This window comes from Aspergillus vadensis (genome assembly GCF_003184925.1).
Source record: "Aspergillus vadensis CBS 113365 unplaced genomic scaffold BO88scaffold_1, whole genome shotgun sequence".
Lineage (NCBI taxonomy): Eukaryota > Fungi > Ascomycota > Eurotiomycetes > Eurotiales > Aspergillaceae > Aspergillus > Aspergillus vadensis.
The window spans coordinates 2,313,843-2,335,362 of NW_020292039.1; the positions used below are offsets into that span (position 1 = coordinate 2,313,843).

Sequence of the window (21,520 nt, forward strand, 5' to 3'; positions counted from 1 at the left end):
CCAGAGATATATATGATAGACAGAGACAACGCCATAGGAGAGACATCACTATAATCAACACACGCATGATAAACATCAATGTCTTCAATACACCTGGTACTGCGTCGGTCTGCAGAACAGCAAGAGTGAAGAACAAAAGAAAGCATGAAGCACGAGTACATCGGACAGACGAGGGTAACCAAAAAGCAAGAGACCGGATTGGAGCCTCAACTGCTGGTATCATCAATCATATGCTTCATCATCATCGCTTGGAATTGAAAGGACGTGAACCAGCAAGACACGGAACGATGCTCAGCCCGTATGCTATTCAAGTTATAACTCGCAAAGTACAATCTAGAAAGAGCAGCGCAGCAACATCGATAGAGAATCGCTTAGAATATGCAGGGTATCACAGGTGAGTCACTGACGGAAGCAATCGTCTTGGGCCAGTGCTGACTCAGAGGAATGGCAAAAGCTTGCCATCGTAGAGGTTGGAAGAAGTCACCACGACGCTAATTTTCTATAGGTTGCCGCTCTTGCAGTTGCTTCTCTTCTTCAGGCGACAGAGCGGGGGCTTGGCCGTCGATATTAGGCGACATGGAGTGGCTCCGTGGTGTCCCTGCCTCAGTGCTTACACTTCCTCGTTCCCGGTTCACCAGCCGCGTCCTTGTGTAAGCTGGCACTGGTGCAAGGTATTGGTCAAGCATCTCACTCAAGATAGTAGATCGAACCGGCTTGGGCAGGTAGTTGTTCATTCCGGCACCAAGGCACTTCTCGCGGTCTCCCTCGATGGCACTCGCCGTCATGGCTATGACCAACACTTCGTTGACATTGGGATCTGGGTCTTTCCGGATCTCGCGAGTGGCATTGTAGCCGTCGAGAGTCGGCATTTGTACATCCATCAGGACCACATGGAACGGGTTGCCTTCACGAGATCTGGTTCGGAGAGCTTCAACTGCCTGCCGCCCATCACTGTATGCTTCGCACTGAAGATTGAGCCCCTTGACGAATTTGACCGCAATCTTCTGGTTGATAGGATTGTCTTCAGCGATACAGACTCGGATCTGATCCCGGGGCACCATGGTCAAATCTCGAGCAGTAGGAACCGGAGCTTTGTTCTCCACCTGATTGGCAGCCTTGTTCTTGGCAGCTTTAGCGGCAGCGTCTTTCACCTTATTGAATGCCAGATGGAACGTCACCGTAGTTCCAACGCCTGAGGTCGAATCCAGCCAAATAGCACCGCCTAGGACGTCCTCAATGATTGCCTTGCAGATACTCAAACCAAGCCCACTACCGCCATATGACCGCGCCATGGAGTTATCGGCTTGCGAAAATGGCCGGAACAGTCGGGACTTTTGTTCTTCTGAAATTCCAATACCTGTATCGGATACAGAGCACTCCAAACGGACACGACCCTTGCCTTCTCTGGAAACCTTGGCTCTCACAGTCACGGATCCCTTGGGAGTGAACTTGTAACTGTTACTGAGAAGATTCATGAAGATCTGATGCAAGCGAACAGGGTCTCCGAGGACCACAAGTTCTGGCGGGACTTTGTCCAGATCCTCGATGGTCTCTAAGCCACGATCGCGATGCGTATAGCGAAGTGCGCGAACCACCTCCGAGATTGTTTCCCGAATGTTGAGGGGTACGGTAGAGATCTTCATCTTGCCTGCCTCCAACTTGGAGAAGTCAAGGATATCGTTGATGAGTGTGAGCAGCGTGTCAGCGCAGACACGGATCGATTCCACATATTCATCCTGCTCTCTGTCCAGCTTGGTACCCTTGAGGAGTTCTGACAAACCAATAACGCCATTCATCGGTGTGCGCAGATCGTGAGATATATTAGCCAAGAAGATGGACTTGGCCTTTGCTGCATCTTCTTTCAGCTTCACGTTATGCTTTGCTTCAGCCTCGGCCACTTTAGCCTTCTGCTCCGCCTCGCGAGCCTGGGCAAGTGCGCGCTTTTGAGCCTCCACCATAGACGCATTGGTAGCGCTGACCTTACGCACTTCGCGGAAGAGCAACGCATTGGAAAGCGAGATACCAATCTGGTTGCAAAGCAAGTGAAGAACCACAACATTCCGCTGGGTGAATGAATTCGGTTTGCCTTCAATATGGATGACACCGAGCAGATGCTCGGCCTGCATAATAGGCAATGCGATCACGGACCGTCCAAGGGGATACCTGGCTTGGTAGCCCTCATTGACGTTCGAGAAACGCTCATCCTCCAAAACGTTGTGGACCAGAACTTCCTCCCTAGTGCGCATGACGTAGTGAGAGATCTGATGCGCCATCTTATCCTCGATTTCGGAGAACGGAAGGCCATCCACGAAAGACTTTTGTCCTTTCTCCAAGTCCCCAGCCGCAGCGACCGTGAAGTTATTATCAAAATTGGTCGCAATGACCGCAGAATCTGAGCCATTGCAGGATTCCAGAACGATCTCAATCATCTTCGTCAAAAGTTTATCGATCTGAAGCTCCGAGGACATCACTTGACTAGATTCGAGGATGCTTGATAAGTCGATAATATCTGTTTCATATTAGAACGGCTCACAGGAAGGGAGTGGAGCGCTGTAGCTTACCAAGGCCGACGCCAGATATGTCGAATGAACGTTCACCCGTAGTAACGCCATTTTGTTCTATCCAGCGTTGTTTTCTGTCATCTTCTTCCATATTTTGTGCTACTCCCATGTGTTCTTGGCCGGTATTGCGATTGATTCCGAGCAGCGAGTCCACGGTTTGACAGCCAGCGTCAACGTTCCTCGAGGATGTGGCGGTTTTCAATAGCCATTCATGCTTCTCGGTCAGCTGCGCCGCCTTACCCACGGCGCTTATCGCGGCCCATGCGGCAATTGCGTCTTGCATGACAGAACGCGCCGCCCTTTTGGCACCGCGACGGATCAGGAACTCTCCTATTCGAAAGTTAATTTGGGCCAAGACGTGGGGGTTAACCCCTCCCCCAAAGCACTGCGGTTCGGGACGTCGGTGTACATACCATGCAGTTCTAGAGCAAGCGCTTCCTCCAAGGGCCACCCATGAATTTGACAATGATCGATTGCAGCCTGGCTTGGTTAGATACCCTCCACAATATCTCCAGAGCAATTCTGCAACTTACTTCGAAAGATTGAATTGCAGAAGTATGGTCATTCCGGACTTCGCATATCAGTGCCTCCAATATCAAGGACCACATTCCATAATTGGCATCGCAAGCACTGCGCGCGAAATCCACTTCAGCTTTATACTTCAAGACCGTATGCAGGCTTCCATCAAGATACCCGCGAGCAGGGTACTCGTTGTGAAGAGTCAAAAGAGAAAGGGCGAGATAGAAATAGACTACGTATGAAACACGAGCAGACCACAGCCTGGGCATAGTCTCCATCATCTGCATACCCAGCTGTATAGCCTTAGTATGATGTCCATATGCAAATAGCGGAATCATTGCAAGGCCCCAGTAAATGTCTCGCGGGCGATCAGCGTTACTGGCATTGTTGTCCAGGAAAGCGATGTACTCGTTCGTGTGATGGTGCTCGTCGGACATAATAGTGTCAGGAGAACGACAGGCCGTTTTACCTTGCAAAGCACGCGCAACTTGTCTGTAGGCATGTTAGCGAGTGACATTTTCTTCCCTTCCGAAGGTATACAAGACGTCCTTACCTTACTGCAAGCAGACTAGCACCACCACGGGTATCATTGACCCAGTCGGGAATGTCTTCTGGGCTTTCGTTGCAGAACGCCTCCACCTGAGCCATATCATGGCCCAGATATAGTCTTGTCATCGCCATCGAAGACAAGCTGATTAGGGTGATGTAAGGATCGCCCATCGAGAAGGATGTCTCCACAGAGGCCTCGAGATTTGGGAGTGTCGAAGACAGCGGAACGCGCAAGTGGCCGACGTAAAGGTTATGTACGATAGAGCCCCGGCTTTGAGTCCACTGTTCAGGACACCGCTCAAGGAGGGTGAGCGCGAAATCGCTCAGCCTCACGGCGAGCTCCAGGTCCCTAAATCGGCTGAACGATATCATCGCGAGGTGCGAACAGCCGATAGAAATCTGCACAAACCCGCCTTTGAAGAGATGTAGGTTCATCATCTCAATGGCCATCCGGTAGAATGTTAGTGCATCATCCCAGTACGTGACAGCCATCGCCTCAGCCATGACTTCCCCAATAGTGATCATGTCGACATCCTTGCTGACGGGCTTACGGACAATAGCTTCTAAGTCCGCTTGCTCAAGGTACGCGCGAAGATTACGGTACGCATCATCGCATTCATCGTAAGTCGTAGGCTCTCGTAGATGCACACCAAGCTCTTCCAGACACGTAAGGAGTGAATCCATCGAACGGAGGTGGTTACCCATCTGAGCGTAGATCTTGGCCTTCACGATCCAAGCTCTTGATTTGCAGACGGCACTCTTTCCATGTTCGAAGACTTTATCTAGCAGGTCCAAAGCTTCCGTGTTATGGCCTTGAGACCAAGACATTTCAGCCGTGGCAATATGCAGACGCAAAGTCTCCCGGTAGTACACATCAGCGTTATTGTCATCCCAAGGATTGTCTTGAAGGAAAGTGATGCAGTGCCGGAAGTACCAAAGCGCTGTTGGACGCGCACCCGATTGCGCAGCGGTTTGCGCCGCATCCCATAAGATCTTTCTATATTCAAGTCTCTCTACGACACGAGACTTGATAATCCGAGACGCCAGAGCCACATGTCGCGCCATTGCGTATCGACTGCGGCCATCATGGTAGTACTTCATCATTGCCTGGGATATGATGAAATGCATTTTTTCAACATTCCGTCCCTCTGTCAACGAAAGGGCCGCTTGCGAAAAGCGATCATTGACAAATCTAGACGGTTAATTAGTGGATACCGATATGAAGACAACCAGGAGCACCTACCTAAATTCATCGTCCGTCTTTCCCGGAATGATCAGGTTTGCTTGCACAAGATACTGTAGACCGACAACCATATCGGCTTCAGTTTGTCGGATTAGATTTGCATTCTGAGGACAGGTAAGGTCTACAGCCTCGTCGTCCTCGCTGGAATACAAGAACTCGCTTGTAAGAAGTTTTTGTACCAGAGAGAACGCAAACGGGCTTCCTAGCAATGCGCCCCAGACCATGATGGACCTGGCGGCCGGAGGAATTTCCTGGAGGCGCCTTGCAATGAACCCTAGCCCAAGCCCTTCGCCATACCTAGGAGCCACAAATTCGGTGAAGATCCGATCCAAGTCGAATTCCCACACAGAATTCTTCCATGAATACCAGATACAGTTTTTGCTATAGCAGGTTTCGAGCATCATTCGGACAAAGAACGGATTGCCCATGCTTTTTTCCTGTATGACAGCGGCAAGCGGAGTTAACATCGGGTTGGGTTCCTGATGCATTGTAGCGGCCACAATTTGCATGATCTCTTCCTCTCCAAGAGGCTTGAGTACGACGCGCGTCACACTGGAATTCTCAGAATCGAAGAGCGGCCTGATAATATTCGATTCCAGCTCAGACTTCCGGCTTGTGAGTATCAATACACATGGAATTTTAGCTTTCACGATGTTCATGATCAACTCCAGGGTCTCGTCATCGGCATAATGCAAGTCGTCCACACAAGCGCAGATCAATCGGTACTGGGATAGAGTCCGCAGTATCTCCAAAAACGTCTCCATCAACCGCATGTTCTTCAGTGCGGCATTAGATAGAAAGAAGTCCACAGAGCTTTGACCATGATCCAGACTTGGGAGTGCAACGCGCTTGGATGGTTCGCCCTTGGTCGAAACCTCCTTGAAGATGTGTTGCGCTGCCGAAAGTCTGGGCGAAATTTGTCTTTCATTTCCTCCCGATGACATGAGCTGCTCCGGGAGTTCCAGCACACGGTGTAATGTTGGCCACATTGGTCTCAACGCAGTGCGAATGTTATTGTGGTATTCAGTTGTCACATCGCGTTCAGAAAAGATCTGGCGGAGAAGGCTGGCCAGAATTTTGGCGAAAGGTTCAAATGGGATCCGCCTGGCGCGATCCAGACGGGCTATACCGATATATCCAAGTTTACGAATTGCGGGCTGAACACGGTTCAGAAGGTCGGTCTTTCCAATGCCAGCCGCACCGCTTATGGTAATTACTTCGCATTTTCCGGCGCGGCGAACCTTGTGTGCAGCCTTCGCCCTGGCAACAGATCCGATAGAATCACCATGGCTCTGCGTGCTTGTTCCAGCAGAGGGATGGCCATCTCTGTCTACATTCTCCCAGGATGCGCGAGACTCCACAGGGCTCCTGGGTTTGCCTGACGAGTCTCCGGGTTTAGGAGTTGAAGGAGAAGAATCCGTGCTGTGCAGAGATTCGTGCGTAGATGTGCGGCCTAGGTTGTAAGCGCCACCGTTGGAAGCTGCCCTGGACGCAAGATTGAAGGAGCCTGAGTCGCTCGAGCCAGATGCAATCTCAAAGCTATCAACCCGACCGTCGGAGACAGAAGAGTTGGATCCTACTCCACTGGATGTCTGAGCAGCTGCTCTCGCATACGCAGCTTGCTGGCGCCTATGAACCTTCTCGACAACGTTGATGATCTTGTCATATTCCTCTCCGCGCCCAAACATGCGAGAGGGAAGCGTAAAGAAAGACGACACATCACGCTGAGCGATCTGGAAGTCTTTCAATGCTTCACTATCACCATCCCCAAGCAACTGGGAGATCTGTGCCAGATCTCGCTTGACAGATGATATGGTGTGGTAGCGTTCATTGACAGCTTTCTGTGTCATCTTCTGGATTACAGCTGACACTGCGTCGGGGACATCCATTCTCTTGGCCGAGAGCGGTGGTAGCTTCTTTCCCAGTACGTTCTGTACGACTTCAACAGGGTCGCTGCCCGTGAAGGCCGGTTTACCAACCAACATCGTCCAGAAAAGCACGCCCAAAGCATAGATGTCCGTTCGACTATCCGGCTCCGTAGGCATTCTTCCCGTTTGTTCCGGAGCGATAAATTGTAGCTTATTCTTGACACCAAGCTCCTTTGAGAGGGATGACCAGCCTTCGCTCAGGATATTATCGAAAGACCTAGCACCATTTCCCGTGTTGGTAAGCTTCACAGACCCCGCCTCTCGATTGAAATGGAAGGCATCCCCGCGGATTTCGCCGTGTACCGTCTTGAGGCCGTAGTGTAAAAGTTCCAAGCAATCGCAAGCACCAATCGCAAAATCAAGAAAGGTGGAAAGAGAGACTTGTTCTCCTGGCGTCGGCTCATTGCTGTCAGTCCTACCACCGGCCGCAAACCAGGCAGGACCAAAAGCGACCATTTCTCGCAACATATTCTGGCCCGGGGATTCGAAGATAGCCACGAGGAGAGGGCCTGCATCACCCGGGTCGGAGGGCAAGCGTATAAGGTCTATAGGGCGTATAGTATGGTTGCAATCTGGATCGGAAGTCTGCACGATAGATCTGAGCATATGGAACTCGCGCTCTAGCCTCACAACGTGAGACGAGACTCGCGCTAACACTGGAATCCATATTGACTCGTGATCCATGCGAGAAAGGGAGAGCTCGCTACTGGATTCGCTTAGGCTGCTTCTCCAGTGATGTCGGAATGGAGGGCGGGATTCGGTTCGCGGGGAATTGCGAGCCAGGCTTGAGGGGCCCGACGAGGTCGCGGCAGGTGTAGAGACATCTGACTCTGCGGCATGTCGGAGGCCAAAGACATGCCAGTGATTATATGTCGAATGAAACGGCTCAATAGTCTGATCCCATGTATATCCAGGCAGATGTCCCAACCTCTCGAAAAGGCGGGCCGGTGGGAGTGGCAGGTCGTCACCCAGTATATGGCTGTCCTCCATCTCCACCAACACTTATCGCGGAAATCCTGAGTATTCGGCCCCTCAGTTGACGGCCATAGATAGCCGATCGGTGGTGAGTAGTCGCAAACTGAGACGGCAAGGCTGTTCGGACAGGGGACCAGGAGGCATAAGGACGAAAACGGTTCAATCGCCAAGCAGGGTGGAGAGGGCGAGGCGCTGCCCCCTCTCGAAAAGGTTCAGGGTAAGTCGGGTAAAGGGTTTCGATCAAATGCGACAAGGGCACGGTCGGAGGGGGCGAAGAGAGCGATCAGACGCGATTCGGTGAGTTCAACGTGGTCAGGACACAGCTGTCAGCATCCCCACCAGTCAAGGTGAACGCGATCGCAAGCGAACAATGGGGATCAGCTCTTTCGAGGCAAGAACTCTGGTTGGGTTGGGGCCTATGGAGGCCTGAGGCTGTAGATTTCCTGAATAAGCCGTTGCCTTAGTCAGCTGCCGTTGGGCATCACGAGGGAGGATGATGGTGGAAAAAGCGGGAGATCAGCCGTCGTGCTTTTGTTCTCGAAAGGGTGGCTGCACGAGTTGCGCGCCTGTGAGGTGACCTTGCCGCCTGAACTTTATCAGATTTTGATTTTAAGTCATCACCCTGCAAGTATCGTCATGGCTGCATTTTCGAGGGAAGGGTTCCCGAATTTTATTAGTATGGTTATCTTTCTAGTCATCTTTGTATGTAGCACAACATGGTGGGCTGATATTGATTTTCCACCTTCCCTACCCTACTATCATGTGGAATAAACAACCGCCCGCACTCAGCTTACTAGTATTATACTTAAGGAGACTCCCAATGAGTAGCAGTCGCATACTGACGATCCGATCTTTGGTAGATATGTCTCAAGAGGTAACTGGGTCATGCGATTGTTGTATTACGAAACATAGATAGCTCTTATTGTAATATTGAGAGTTCCAATCGATGTAACTCTCTCCAAAGCGGCGCATACTGTACCTGAACTAGTCTCCAGCTGGGCTTGCCAAGCAATGGATAACAGCACCACCCGAGAACCCTCCTGTACACCGACAAATTAGGATGGGGTATGACATAGCTTTTTATTCCGATGTAATATCTATCAATCAATCATCTGGAGGCGGGGGTGGAGGGTGTGACAATGCCATCATTGTCATGTTAGTTCAGGGGAAAATTGATTGCATCGCCACTTCCCCTTACTTGACAACGTCAATGCAGTATCCCGACCGGGTAAATGGGCGACTAGTAATTCTCTAAGGGTCACTATCTTAATAGTCCGAAAATAGGTGCTATTCTTGGATAGTAAGTAGAAGCACTTATTGAGAATGATCACCTGAAACCACAGAACTCTCAGTCGAGTCAGGAAATCAGTCACTCTGACAGTGTTGTTGGCCCCTAACGTACATAGTACTGCTTACTGTGTGAAGTGAGGAATGTTGGCTTAATGTAACCGATTTCTGAACAGTAAGAAGGGCCTAAATTTGGTGCCATAAGACTTGGCGGACTAAAGAGAGTATCCTAAGTTTTGAAGGATCTTCCAGAAAATTCATTGTGGGACTAGGAAAATAGTAGCGTTAGGTTAATAGCAATTGTTCTGTTTTGGCCCCTTAAATATATACTAGCTCTTCCCAACGTCTTTACCCCACGCTTCGTTGTCCAAGTAGTAATATGAAAATCGATGAAGGGTAAAATAATAGTATTTTAAATCAAATAAACATAAAAAATGTCACCACGTTTGTTGCCCCACGCAAACATTAAGTGTATAAGCCAAATAAATCATGATAAGAACAGAGCGACTGGATCTAATGTAGTAAGACGTATCCATTAATTATCAGAGGTTGCAGGGTTCGTTCCCGCTTATCCCAATATGCGGTGTGCACCATCCACTCAAAGCTCTTCCCAGCTCAATTACGGGAAGAAACAATTGATTACTAGTAGTTCTTGGGGCGAATCATCTTGGGCATATTACACATCTCTTCATCTTTCATAATACCGGAATTAACTCGGGACCTTGATGGTCAAATATAACATATCTTTGGAAGAACTTCTGTCAGGCTTACGCATGAAGTATATGGGTCTGGCGAGTTTGACAAAAGCTCCATTCGAGGACGCGTTTAGTTTGAGGTTGAGTATATGCTTTGTGAAATATGTTTTGAATTCAGCAAGATCATGCACGCCATCGCTGCTACCAATGGGTGCATAAATGATCCGAAATATATATAAAATGCCACTGAAAGTCACTGAATTACTGAAAGGGAAACACAACACATGCTAATCAAGACTAAAATCTGAAGCTTTTGGCATATATTTCCCTAGAAATTAGAGCTTACGTATGGGAACTAAAATCTAAGATAGCTGAAGATTATAATCGTCGAGCATAGCCCCTAAGTAAAGATACCTCAGACTATACAGTAGGATGTGTCGGCCAAATGGAGAAATCCGCATGCCTGATCATCGCATCCTTTAGTAGCTGGCCCAATTAGAATAGTCAATGGGTAAGGCATATGCTGCTTAATATGGATGTAAGTACGTACGCAGTAGTTGTATTTTCAGGCCCACAATATGATTGAACTTAAAGCAAGATTCAAGTTGAAACTACACGCTCAGGCTAGTCCAGTCAAGGCCGGTCTGTTGAATAAGTCTATAAAAGACCAATAAAGTGGTAACGCAGAATCACAGTATTCAGCCGGATTCTTGGGACAGCTTTAGCGGGCATGGTTATCCTAGAATGCGAGAGACACTGGTGGCCACTCGCCCCTATAATAGTGATAAAAACCTTCTGCAAACCTAATATGTCATATTTCGGTCGATTTCGCTCAATATACAACATCTGCGTACCTTTTTCAATACTATAATTTAAGATAGATTGGCACTGTCCACCTGTATACACTGATTCAGTAGACTTTACTGGATATCCCAGCCTACGATATGAACCATTCTCCTATTCATCATGTGTTGGTCGCTCTCCACCAGCTAGTAACGTAGACGGTGCTTGGCGGTGACACATTAACTCAATTTGAAAGTCCCGGGCATGATATCTCTTTATTTGAACTCTTTCCTGGGTGGAGGGCATATCTCAAAATGTCATATGAGGCGACTTCTACCTGTAGCTCATTTGGTCATGTGTGACGTATCTGTAAACAATCTTAACGACCGTAGAATTGAAAGGAAACAGGCCGATGGAAAATATATAATTTAAGTTGGACAGACTAAAATTCAGTAGGAATCCGCAAATTGTACAAGGTTTGAAGGTAGCGTGGCTCTAAATCTTTTTTCAGAGTATAAGCCGGGGAGACGTGACACAAGTACGTAGCACCTAAGCCGGCTAAAAAAGGGTAGGTGACGAGTTTGTAAACTCTAAAAGCTGTTCTCATATAAGGAGTATTTCAATAAAATAGATTGGATCGCCTGACTCCTGTACGAAATTTGTTAGGAGAGAAATGGTTCGGGGATGGCATCGTCAGGCGTGGCATGGGGCATGTCTGACCACACTACCGATAACCGAATTAACTATTTTTATTAGTTAGGGGGGATTAGTGGTGAGGAAAGTGGTGACTGGTGACATGGATGGGTATCCGAGAAGAGAACCAGCCTCTCCCGATTCGAATATCCATGGATGGACATGGATGATGTTGCTCCAATCACAGCTGGCTACCCACCCGGAATATGTATGGGGTACAGGATTGCAGAGCTAATGTAAAATAGTACCTAGTCAGGCTCCGTACCCATGGTCCTACCCGTAGACAGAACGCCCGATGTCGTCATCTGATGCGAGCCGGAGCGCCTATCATCACCATGATCGTAAGGGGTGTCCATAAATAGGTCCCTAACGGCGAACATTCCCATGCTTCGACACGATTCATAGTCTCTCGGTTCCCCGACCGTGCCATCGAACACTCTCCCCTAGCGAGGCTGGTTGTTTTATCGATTTGGGTTCTGTCGTCCACAATGATTTTGACATCTGGTGCTTTTCTATTTTTGAATCCAGCCCTCCACTGATGATGATGTATGTGGCCACCTTTTTTTCTCCGCTACCCCTGGGTGCTCTCCAATTACGGAGTAACTATGGATGGTTGACGGAGAAAAGAACATCTGTGCGTGGTGTTTATTGAGAACCCGTGGTTTTTCCGCCCTGTGGTGCAGCCTCTCCCCGCTAGACTTTGTTAGGACTAGCCTAGCAATAAGGCGACGAATCTCTCGGCTAGAGTGTGTTCAAACAGTTTGTACCTTTTGTTAGGCCATTATTGATAGTATAGTTATTGACATTACGCGTTGACATATGGAGAAGATATTCTCCTAGAGTAGCTATGTTAGGTGAAATGCTAGACACAACTACCATGATATCGCTAGCCTGAAGAAGGCAAATCGTTATCTTTTTACGGGTCACTACTGCCGGAGCAAACAACACATCGAGATCGAGGAACATGCTGGTTCTACTTAGACACCCTGCATTAACAGAATGGCAATTATTTGGTATTTACCAGTTACCTGAATCCTTGGATCGTGAATCCCCCAAAATCCTCAATATAATTACAGAATTAGCCTCTTCGGTAATTGTGCAGTTCAGTCACGAGTGCCTTACCCCTTGAAGGACACTGGGCATGCAGGATATCGGCTGTACGAGTAGACAGCCATACGGCATGACTTCTACGGGAACACCTCTACCTCGCAAGGCGAACGGCATGCTGTTGGTCTTAGACACAGCATCAACACTTGAGAACCGGACGAGGTTCCCCAAAGCCTGCGCTACGTCATCTGAGAAGGCGGTAACAAATCCTTACATATGCGGATGGGGCAACACTTATCCTAGGAGGCGGATATGAGGCTGAAGGTTGATTGAAAGGTTTGAGCCATATGAATGGCTGGCTAAATGTTCTCATGGTGTCCTTGACAGCCCTGTGGGTAAATCCATCTCAGTGATCTGGTGGTGGTGGCGCGCGATGAGGTCGAGGATGCCCTGGCACTAGTCTATATCTAGGGACATCATGTGATATCGGGTGGCCCATTTCGGCAACCCCAGAATTGTGCCGGCAATAATCAGCAGGGATGTGGCGGTATCGCAAACTCACGCATCAGGATGCTGAGTGGTGGTTGTAATGAGTATTATCTTTCTTTTTCTGGTTCTTTTTCTTTTTCTTCTCTTTTCTTTTCTTTTTTTTACCCCCTTTGGTTACCAGACTAAGTAACGGTTAGTGCCGGTAGGTGTCAATACTTGGGTTTAGTTAAGTATTGGTTTTGGTAGTTAGTTTAGTTAGTAGTGTAGTAGTACTTTGGGGGGTGGGTGGAAGGCCGTTTGGTAGGCTCTCATCCCCTCTCGAGGAAATCGCTCTGATGAAATTCGGGTGACTGTGACTTGGGAATCCGCCAGCCAGCCAGCCAGTCAAGTAGTCAGTCAGCCAGTAACCCGCCAGTCGTTTTCCTTCCCAAGCTTTCCCCCATCCCTCCATCCTTTCCATCGAATCGAACCCATCCATCCATCCACCTAACCTACCTCTCTCTCCCTCTCTCTCGCTCTCTCGGTCTCTCTCGCTCTATCTCCCTCCCTCCCTCTCCCTCATCCTCCCTCCTCGGAGTGACCATAATATCGCTCTCCTCCATAGCGGACTATTCTACTTCCCTTCCGGCCTTTCCAATTTTGCTCATCCTTTCCCTCCCATCTCCCTCGCGCACACTCTCATTTATTGCCTGACGATTTCTCTTGTCCGGCAGACCAGCCAGACACAGTCCCTCTCTTTCTTCTCACCCATCTTCGTTCCCTCCATCGCCCTTTTTCATCCTCCCCTCTACCCCTCTTTTCCAACTTGATCCCCAGGCCGGGCGACATCTTCGCTAAGTAGTTAGGTTACCGCGGGTTTGAGCAAACCGACACCCCCCCAGGGCTTGCCTACGTCATAGGCTGAACACCCCCGGAGACGGACCATTTCCACCCTTCAGCACAAATCGTCGATCTGCTGGGTCAATAGCAGAACCTGCTCCAGTGCTTCTAGGAAAAAGGTCAGATCAAGTCGAACCTTCCTCACAATCCCGTTCCTCTCCTCCTCTTCTCTCCTCCACCTCTTGACCTTCTTTCTCCTGTTCCTCCTGCTTCTTTTTTCCCTGCACTCCCGCTATACACCGCTTTAGTCACCACCCTTTCCTCCAAACAACCTTTTCCCTACCTAAATCCTTTTTCCCTTTTACACATTTCTTTCCCTCCCTCTTCTCGTGCTTTTCCCTTTTTATATCCACCCCCCTCTCCACAAAGTAGTTCATCTCTCGAGGCCGTTTAATATCACCTGGTCCTTTTTTCCTGCCTCCCTCCTCTCTTCGGGCCTTAATTTTCTTTTTCATTTATTTTTCTTCCGTGTTCAAAAATACAGCCCCCCCTTTGGCCGTTCTTTGGTTTTTTTATTTTTATTTTCTTATTTTTCGTTACACCCCAGCAAAACTACCCCCCCTTTTTTGTTACTTTCTTGTCAACTGTATTTTTTTTTTTCGTTACCCAATTTTCTTTTTTCCCCTTCTTCTTATCATACTTGCACACACTTGCATTCCAACAATCACTATTCTTCTCTCACCTCTTTCCTCTCCCTCCCCTTTTCTATCGCGTCTGTCGTCTCCCCCTGCTCTCTTCGATTACGAATATTTACCCTGATCGCGGACCAGTTTGTCCGAGAGATGAGTGCTCCGGTTGGCTCCTGCGGAGTTGGATTCACCCAGGAGAATTGATTGTCTGACCGGCGGTGGAGGGAGTATAGGATGGGGGAAGTTCGCAGCATGAGGACACCTCCGCTTCCATCGCCGGCCGAGGCCCCTTCGCCTGTCGCCGCATCCCATTCCCTCCGTCGAACCTCCTCCCAATCCACTGGCTTTCTTCCTGTTCACAGCACTGGATTTGCAATCGATGGAGACACGATCACGGAGAATAACACGTGGAATGCTAACGCTTACTCTTCTATTCCGATTGAGCAGACTACGGACGCATGTCATACCTCAACGCCTGCGAAGAAAGACAGTTCCGAAGCGGGGAAGTACCCAGAGGACCAGGGACGAAGCCTGCAAACCCTTAAAGAGCTCCGGAGGCAGATGGAAGAGTTGCTCGTCTACCAACAGATGCAACAATCACAGAACCAGAGTTCTTCGGCTAATCGCGAAGCCCCTCCATCGCAACCCGATCCTGTCACCACCTCAAATTCCCCTGGATCGACAAGGAAAAGACCCCTCAATGTATCCTTCCCCAAAGTTGCCTCGTCCACAGGAGCGATGCCATCAGCTTCCTTCTCCGATTCTACCGGGTCTGGTGGCACCATCCGGGCCATGGATTCCACCCCCGACAACATCACCGGCCAAACGCCGTCCTATCCGTTCCCGAGAATGCAGACACAACCCTCGACTCGGCCGACACAGAGCTCCACGCTCAACCATAGCCCTTTCAAGTTGACACTGCCAGCCGAGAAACTGAAGTCGCAGACGATGCCATCGCAACTTTCAGAAGAGCAGCAGCTGACAGGGGCAGATACACCGCACTTGCAGAGCTTTTTCCTACCAGCGCTACCTAAGAACGTGATCGAGGATCCGAATTACCCCAGTCCAAATCTTTATGACCTGACTTTGCAACTGAACGCAGATCCTGGCCTAGACGCTTGGTGGGCGAATGTGGTACATATTCTGCAAGCACATTATGGTGCCGAGAGGGTGTCGCTTGCCGTACCTGGCGATGCGACTGACCTGGAAAATGTTCCATGGGGCCAGAAGGCGGTTTTTGATCAGAACATCGAGACGGAGTCGCAGGTACGGCATCTGCACGATGAGACGAGCACACCCCGCGATAAGGCCCCGAAAGAGAACGAAGACCCGGAGCGAAAGAAGGAACTGTTTCTTAGGGAAGCGCTTGCCAATGGAACAAGCGCTTCGAAATCTCCAAAGCGACCCTCGCTTCTGTCACGACACTCCTTCGCCGGGTTTGGCAAGGAAAGGAAGAACCCCAATGTTCAGGACTCGGACATTCCGCGCCTACAACCGAAGTCTTCACTCCGACCAGAGCTCAAACGCACTTCTACCCTCGCCGAGAACCCCGCCGTTCCGGAAACCGAGCCGTCATCAGGGCAACCCCAATATACTCAAGACAACCCTCGACAAGCCGTCTTCCCGATACCGAGACCGTTGGAGGTTGAAGCAGATCCGCTTATCAAGCGGACAGGAGTCGTCAAACTTTTTGGCCGCACCGACCCTGTTGTTCTGACCCGCGAATACTCCCAAGGCTTGACGAACGATCAGACGCCCTGTGAGACTCCCGAGGACAGGATTCAAGTCACGCCGACCGCCGAGCCTTCCAATACTCAGGCACCGTACGCGACTCGCGCTAGATCGACTTCTAATCCCGCCGCGTCAGGCTTGCAAGCACATCGTACGCCGTCTATGGAATTCTTCGACGAGTACGAGCAAATACCTCCATCGCCGTGGTCGCAGTCTCCAGCTCCTTCGCCTGCGCCTCGTGCTCATGCGGAGCAAAACCCTTTCTTCATCAGCCACGCTGTCGACGAGGAAGCATTTGCGAAGCATCCCCCGCCTCATGACTATTCCAACCTCAAGCCCCTGGAAGCCATCGGTGTCGACTTGGCCAAGTCAGTGGTCCACATCCCACTCCTGCATGCCGGCCGCTCTAAACAAACATCACCGTCTACATTACGATTTCCCGTTGCAGTGATTTCCATCCTCTCCTCTATAATGCCTTATCCTTCCAACCTGAGGAAGTCCTTGGCTTACCTCATGCCCCATCTGACGACTTCTTTCTGCTTGGCTCAACAATACAGTCAGCTCGAGCGCCAAGTCACTTCTCGACTTGAGGTTCCCCGCTACGGGCACCTCCTTGGTCTTGGTGGAACATTCTCGGATGAAAGTAGCGAGTTAGAGCTCGTCGCTGGCCTCAGTGGTCATGTAAACTACACGATAGCGGATGATGGATCGCTTTCAGCCCGCGCCAGTCTTTCTAGTCCCGAAGAAAGATCAAACTCGGCCAAATTTAGCCCTGCAGTATCTGGACTTGGTACCCCGGGATTTGAACTGAGCAATATCGGGGCTGGGACAACTCTGAATCTCTCCGAATCACCCGGTGTGGCCGCAAGAATTAGCAATGATGGCGTGGACAGCTATTTTAATGTGCAGCAGTCGAAGCAATTCCAGCAGCGTATCAGGCTGGCGAAGGTCAAACAGAACGTTGCAACATCAACTCCCACTTCCCCCGGCAAGTTCCTTGGGAAGCCCTCGGAGGAGGAGGTTGCCTCGCAGGACCAAAGCCCGGTCATAATATCACCGTCACAAGAAGTCAAGGCACCCCCGGTCATATCGCCGACGCAAACTTCCCGGCACCCATCAACAAACTCATTTTACGCTCAATTACAACGCGAGCTACCACGTCCGTTCACCGATACTGTGGCCCAGCTCATGCTGAACTCAGTCCCCCTTCATCTGTTCCTTGCAAAGCCTCAAAGTGGCGAGGTTATTTGGACGAATTCGAAATTCGATGCCTACAGGCGGAGTCAACCCCAGGAACAGAAGCTGAGGGATCCCTGGCAGAATATACACAGTAGCGAGCGGGAACACGTTTCTCAGGAATGGGCAAATGCTTTACGTACAGGCTCTCAATTTACCGAACGTGTTCGCGTCAAGCGTTTCAACGACGAGTCGGCTTACCGTTGGTTCATCTTCCGGGCAAATCCGTTGCTGTCTTCCACAGGAGAGGTGCTATATTGGATCGGATCATTCCTTGACATTCATGAACAGCACATCGCGGAGCTAAAAGCAGCACAGGAAAGAGAGAAATTTGCCACTGATGCCAAATACCGAGCCTTCTCCAATTCTATCCCGCAGATCGTCTTCGAAGCGACAGAATACCGGGGTCTTATTTTCGTGAACGAGCAATGGCATTTGTACACCGGACAGAAGCTTGAAGATGCGCTTAACTTTGGCTTCGCAAAGCATGTACATCACGATGACCTCGAGAAGTGTGGCTTACTTTCCCTTTACCTCCATGATTCACAGAAAACTGGGGCCGCCATTGACGCAGGTGAAGCACCCACGGAGACGACGAGCGCCAAGTCCTCTCAAGAGAAGCATCTGGGTCAGGGCGTCACACCCGCACTGGAAGAGCTTGTCAAACGGGGAGTTGCGTCTGTACAGAGAGATGAGAATGGTCGTGTTTTCTACTCGACAGAACTACGACTACGCTCGAAAGGTGGCGATTTCCGATGGCACCTTGTTCGCCTGGTCTGTGTCGAGACAAGCAGTTTTGGCAGCGGCGAAGCGTCCTGGTACGGAACCTGCACGGATATCAATGACCGCAAGAATCTAGAGCGGGAACTGAATAAAGCTATGCAACAACTCAACAACCAGATGGAATCCAAGACGAAGTTCTTTAGCAACATGTCGCACGAAATCCGGACTCCCCTGAACGGCATCCTTGGCACCATTCCTTTCATTCTTGATACTCAGTTGGACACAGATCAGAGGAGAATGCTTGATACCATACAGAATAGCTCGACCAACCTTCGCGAATTAGTCGACAACATTCTCGATGTTTCAAGAGTGGAAGCGGGTAAAATGTCGCTAGTCAACTCGTGGTTCCATGTACGATCTGTGATTGAAGATGTTATCGACACTGTTTCGTCCAGGGCCATCGACAAGGGCCTCGAGATCAACTACTTAATGGATGTGGATGTCCCGCCGATGGTCATTGGAGACAGATTCCGGATCCGACAGGTGCTCATCAACCTCGTCGGTAATGCAGTTAAGTTCACTGCGCAAGGAGAGATTCACATCTGCTGCTCCATTTACCATGATGCTTCAGCTCAAATTAAGAAGACCGAACTCTTACTGAACTTTGACGTCGTGGATACGGGCAAAGGCTTCAGCGCAAGGGATGCAGAACGGCTGATGCAACGATTCAGTCAGCTTGGACAAAATGGATCACAGCAACATGCGGGCAGTGGCTTGGGGCTGTTCTTATCCAAACAGCTTGTTGAGATGCATGGCGGAAAATTGACTCCTAGCAGCAAGGAGGGTCAAGGCGCAAAATTCTCCTTCCATGTCAAAGTCGATGCTCCCCCACCACCGACTCCCGAAGAATCCCGGACCCTTCGACAAGCACAGGGTGCATCTGAAATGCTCGGAGCGCAGCCTAAGCTTAACCCCTTGCACAAGCTACTTTTCACGAAAGATCCGCTCAATAATAAGGCTCCAGATCAAGCCGAACTGTCTTCTGCTCTCGAGTCATCCCTCTCGAAAACGCCAGCCAACGCAGAACCCCCCCTTCGTCTGGCAACGTCCAATTTCTCCGAACGGTCGTCACTTTCCTCTGCCCTTCCGACTCCTGATCTTAGCACGGTAGACCCTCTAACTAAGATTGATGCTCCCGCTGCGTCCGTAACGGAATCCGCGACTCCAAGTGGCGACGGCTCACGTCCAGCGACCGAGCCGGTATCCCAGGTGCAGGAATCCCCCTCTTCGACTCAGCCACTTGCCTCGGCTGCTGGAAATGACGCGAAGCAATTACCAAGCGCGTTCTCCATTCTTATCCTGTGCCCCTTGGACAACACTCGCAAAGCCATCAAACAACACATCGAACAGGTCGTCCCTCTTGAGGTCCCGTTCTCTATTACCTCAACTCCGGATATCGAAGACTGGCGGGACCACGTAAGTGACGAGTCTGGCTCGAAGCTCACTCACTTGGTTCTCAACCTGCCCAGTGTGGACGATGTTTCAGACGTGATTCAATATGTCTCAGAGTGTGATCCTGCGACCGCCCCAACCCTTGTCATCATTTCCGACCTCTACCAGAAACGCCAAGTCAACGCCCGAATCAAAGAGCTGGCCGCCACCGGAAGACGTGTATACACGGTACCGAAACCAGTCAAGCCCTCTGCCTTCTCTGCCATCTTCGATCCCGACAACCGACGCGATCTGAGCAAGGATAGAAACCAAGATATGGCAAGGGAGATCAACAACAACTTCAAGACTATGTCTAAGATGGTCAAGGAGGTTATCGGCAACAAAGGCTATAGGATATTATTGGTAGAGGACGACGAGACGAATCGCATGGTGCGTCCTTACCCCTTACCGTTCACCCCATTGCGTTTCCCTTTCTGATACTAAGTCATTTTAGGTGATGTTGAAATACCTCGATAAGATCAAAGTTATGGCGGAGACAGCTACGAATGGCCAAGAGTGTACAGAAATGGTCTTCTCAAAGGAACCAGGATACTACTCGCTCATCATAGTAAGTGCAGGATTCCCCAACTGCTCGCAGTAGGTATTGTCGCTCACCCCTTGTGCAGTGTGATATCCAGATGCCCATCAAGAATGGGTATGATACGTGTCGTGATATCCGCGGATGGGAGCTGAAGAATCACTATCCTCAAATCCCGATCATGGCGCTCTCCGCCAACGCAATGACGGATCAAATCGAGGATGCCGCACGAGCTGGCTTCAACGACTATGTCACCAAGCCTATCAAGCACAATGAGTTGGGCAAGATGATGATGGGTCTGCTTGATCCCAATCGACCTTTGCTTCTCCTTCGCGACCGCCTCAGGGCCGATAGTGAGGACCACCACCGTGATTAATACTAATGTAGTCCGCCTGCCTTTTTTGTGGATACTCTCAACTGCCAACAGGGCGTTATTTCTGTTCTTTTACGTGATAACCATACCTCCGCGATCATTGCAGGGGTAACACGTCTCTGCGGCCCTCCCGGTCATGATGTATCTTTTACACAGTCTTGTTTTTCACGATCTTGGGATGAGGTCTTCATATCTTCTCTTTCTTTATATTTTCATTTTTCTTCTCTTGGATTGGCTAGAGCCATCGGATGGAAAGGCGCCTCTGGATGATTTTTCAAGTTTTTGCTTTCGCTTTCAGAGTCTCCCTCTTTCTCGGTTGTGGAACACCCACTATGCATCTGCATTCGGCATTCAAAGTTTGATTGATTGATACCTTTCAGCATTACGGGGCCGGGATCTCAGGGTTCTTGTTGTTGTTCTTGTGGACTCTTCGACCTCGTTTTATATGGCGTCAGTTCTCGGATTTGTTGAGCAGTTCTCAGTCGTCTTTCTTCCTGTGAAGCCATGCCTCCCACACGCGGCTTCCCCCGATACCAGCTTCATGAGCACGACATTTAACTTTCTGGAATTGTATTTGCAGATAACAGAGCGTTGTTCTTTTCTCTTATATCAATTTCTCTTCTCTATTGTCCTCCCAATGGTCCCGCCCGTGTTTTTGTCCCCTTCAGGGTATCCTTTATCCTCACGCCCCTCTCCCACCCTCTCTCCCCCCAATCACCTTAATCCACCTACCCTATCATTCCCGAGTAGATTATATTCATCATCATTACTAATCATATCCCTACAAGTGATTGAGTGAGTGAGATATATACCCTAGCCAAGCTAGTCCATAATATCTTGTCTCTTCGTTGCTTTGCCTTGCTTTGCTTCGCTTTCCTCGGTTCAATGCATTAGGGAAACGATCTCGGCCAACCATCCGGCTTTCGATGAAAGTTATTTACTACGGTAGGTGTTGCATACTTTCATTCTTTCATTTCCCTTGTCGAGTCTCTATCCTATTATATTGTTTTTATTATTGACTACTTACTATTCACTGGAGTTTGATTTGGGGAAAATGCTGTATGTTTGGATAAGTAGTCGTAAGTATTATCTACTCATGGTATATTACACATTATATATACTTCTGAATCGTATTCATCTTATACTTCCAT

General features: G+C 49.6%; 2 protein-coding genes across 2 annotated transcripts; one reads left to right on the forward strand and one right to left on the reverse strand.

Annotated features, from left to right (window-relative positions):
* Positions 1–444: 444 nt before the first annotated feature.
* On the reverse strand, positions 445–8,014 carry BO88DRAFT_23494 (putative sensor histidine kinase/response regulator). Its single transcript, XM_025702086.1, has 6 exons — positions 4,873–8,014; positions 3,634–4,821; positions 3,095–3,572; positions 2,975–3,041; positions 2,562–2,891; positions 445–2,509 (listed from the first exon to the last, which is right to left on the reverse strand). Exons 1-6 carry the CDS (start codon positions 7,788–7,790, stop codon positions 492–494), a joined length of 6,999 nt encoding a protein of 2,332 aa, XP_025568615.1. The 5' UTR covers positions 7,791–8,014; the 3' UTR covers positions 445–491.
* A 6,497-nt stretch (positions 8,015–14,511) lies between these two features.
* pkhB (putative sensor histidine kinase/response regulator) lies at positions 14,512–20,372 on the forward strand (the record flags this gene model as incomplete). Its single annotated transcript, XM_025702599.1, has 3 exons — positions 14,512–19,848; positions 19,913–20,026; positions 20,085–20,372. 3 exons carry the CDS (start codon positions 14,512–14,514, stop codon positions 20,370–20,372), a joined length of 5,739 nt encoding a protein of 1,912 aa, XP_025568616.1.
* Positions 20,373–21,520: the final 1,148 nt, after the last annotated feature.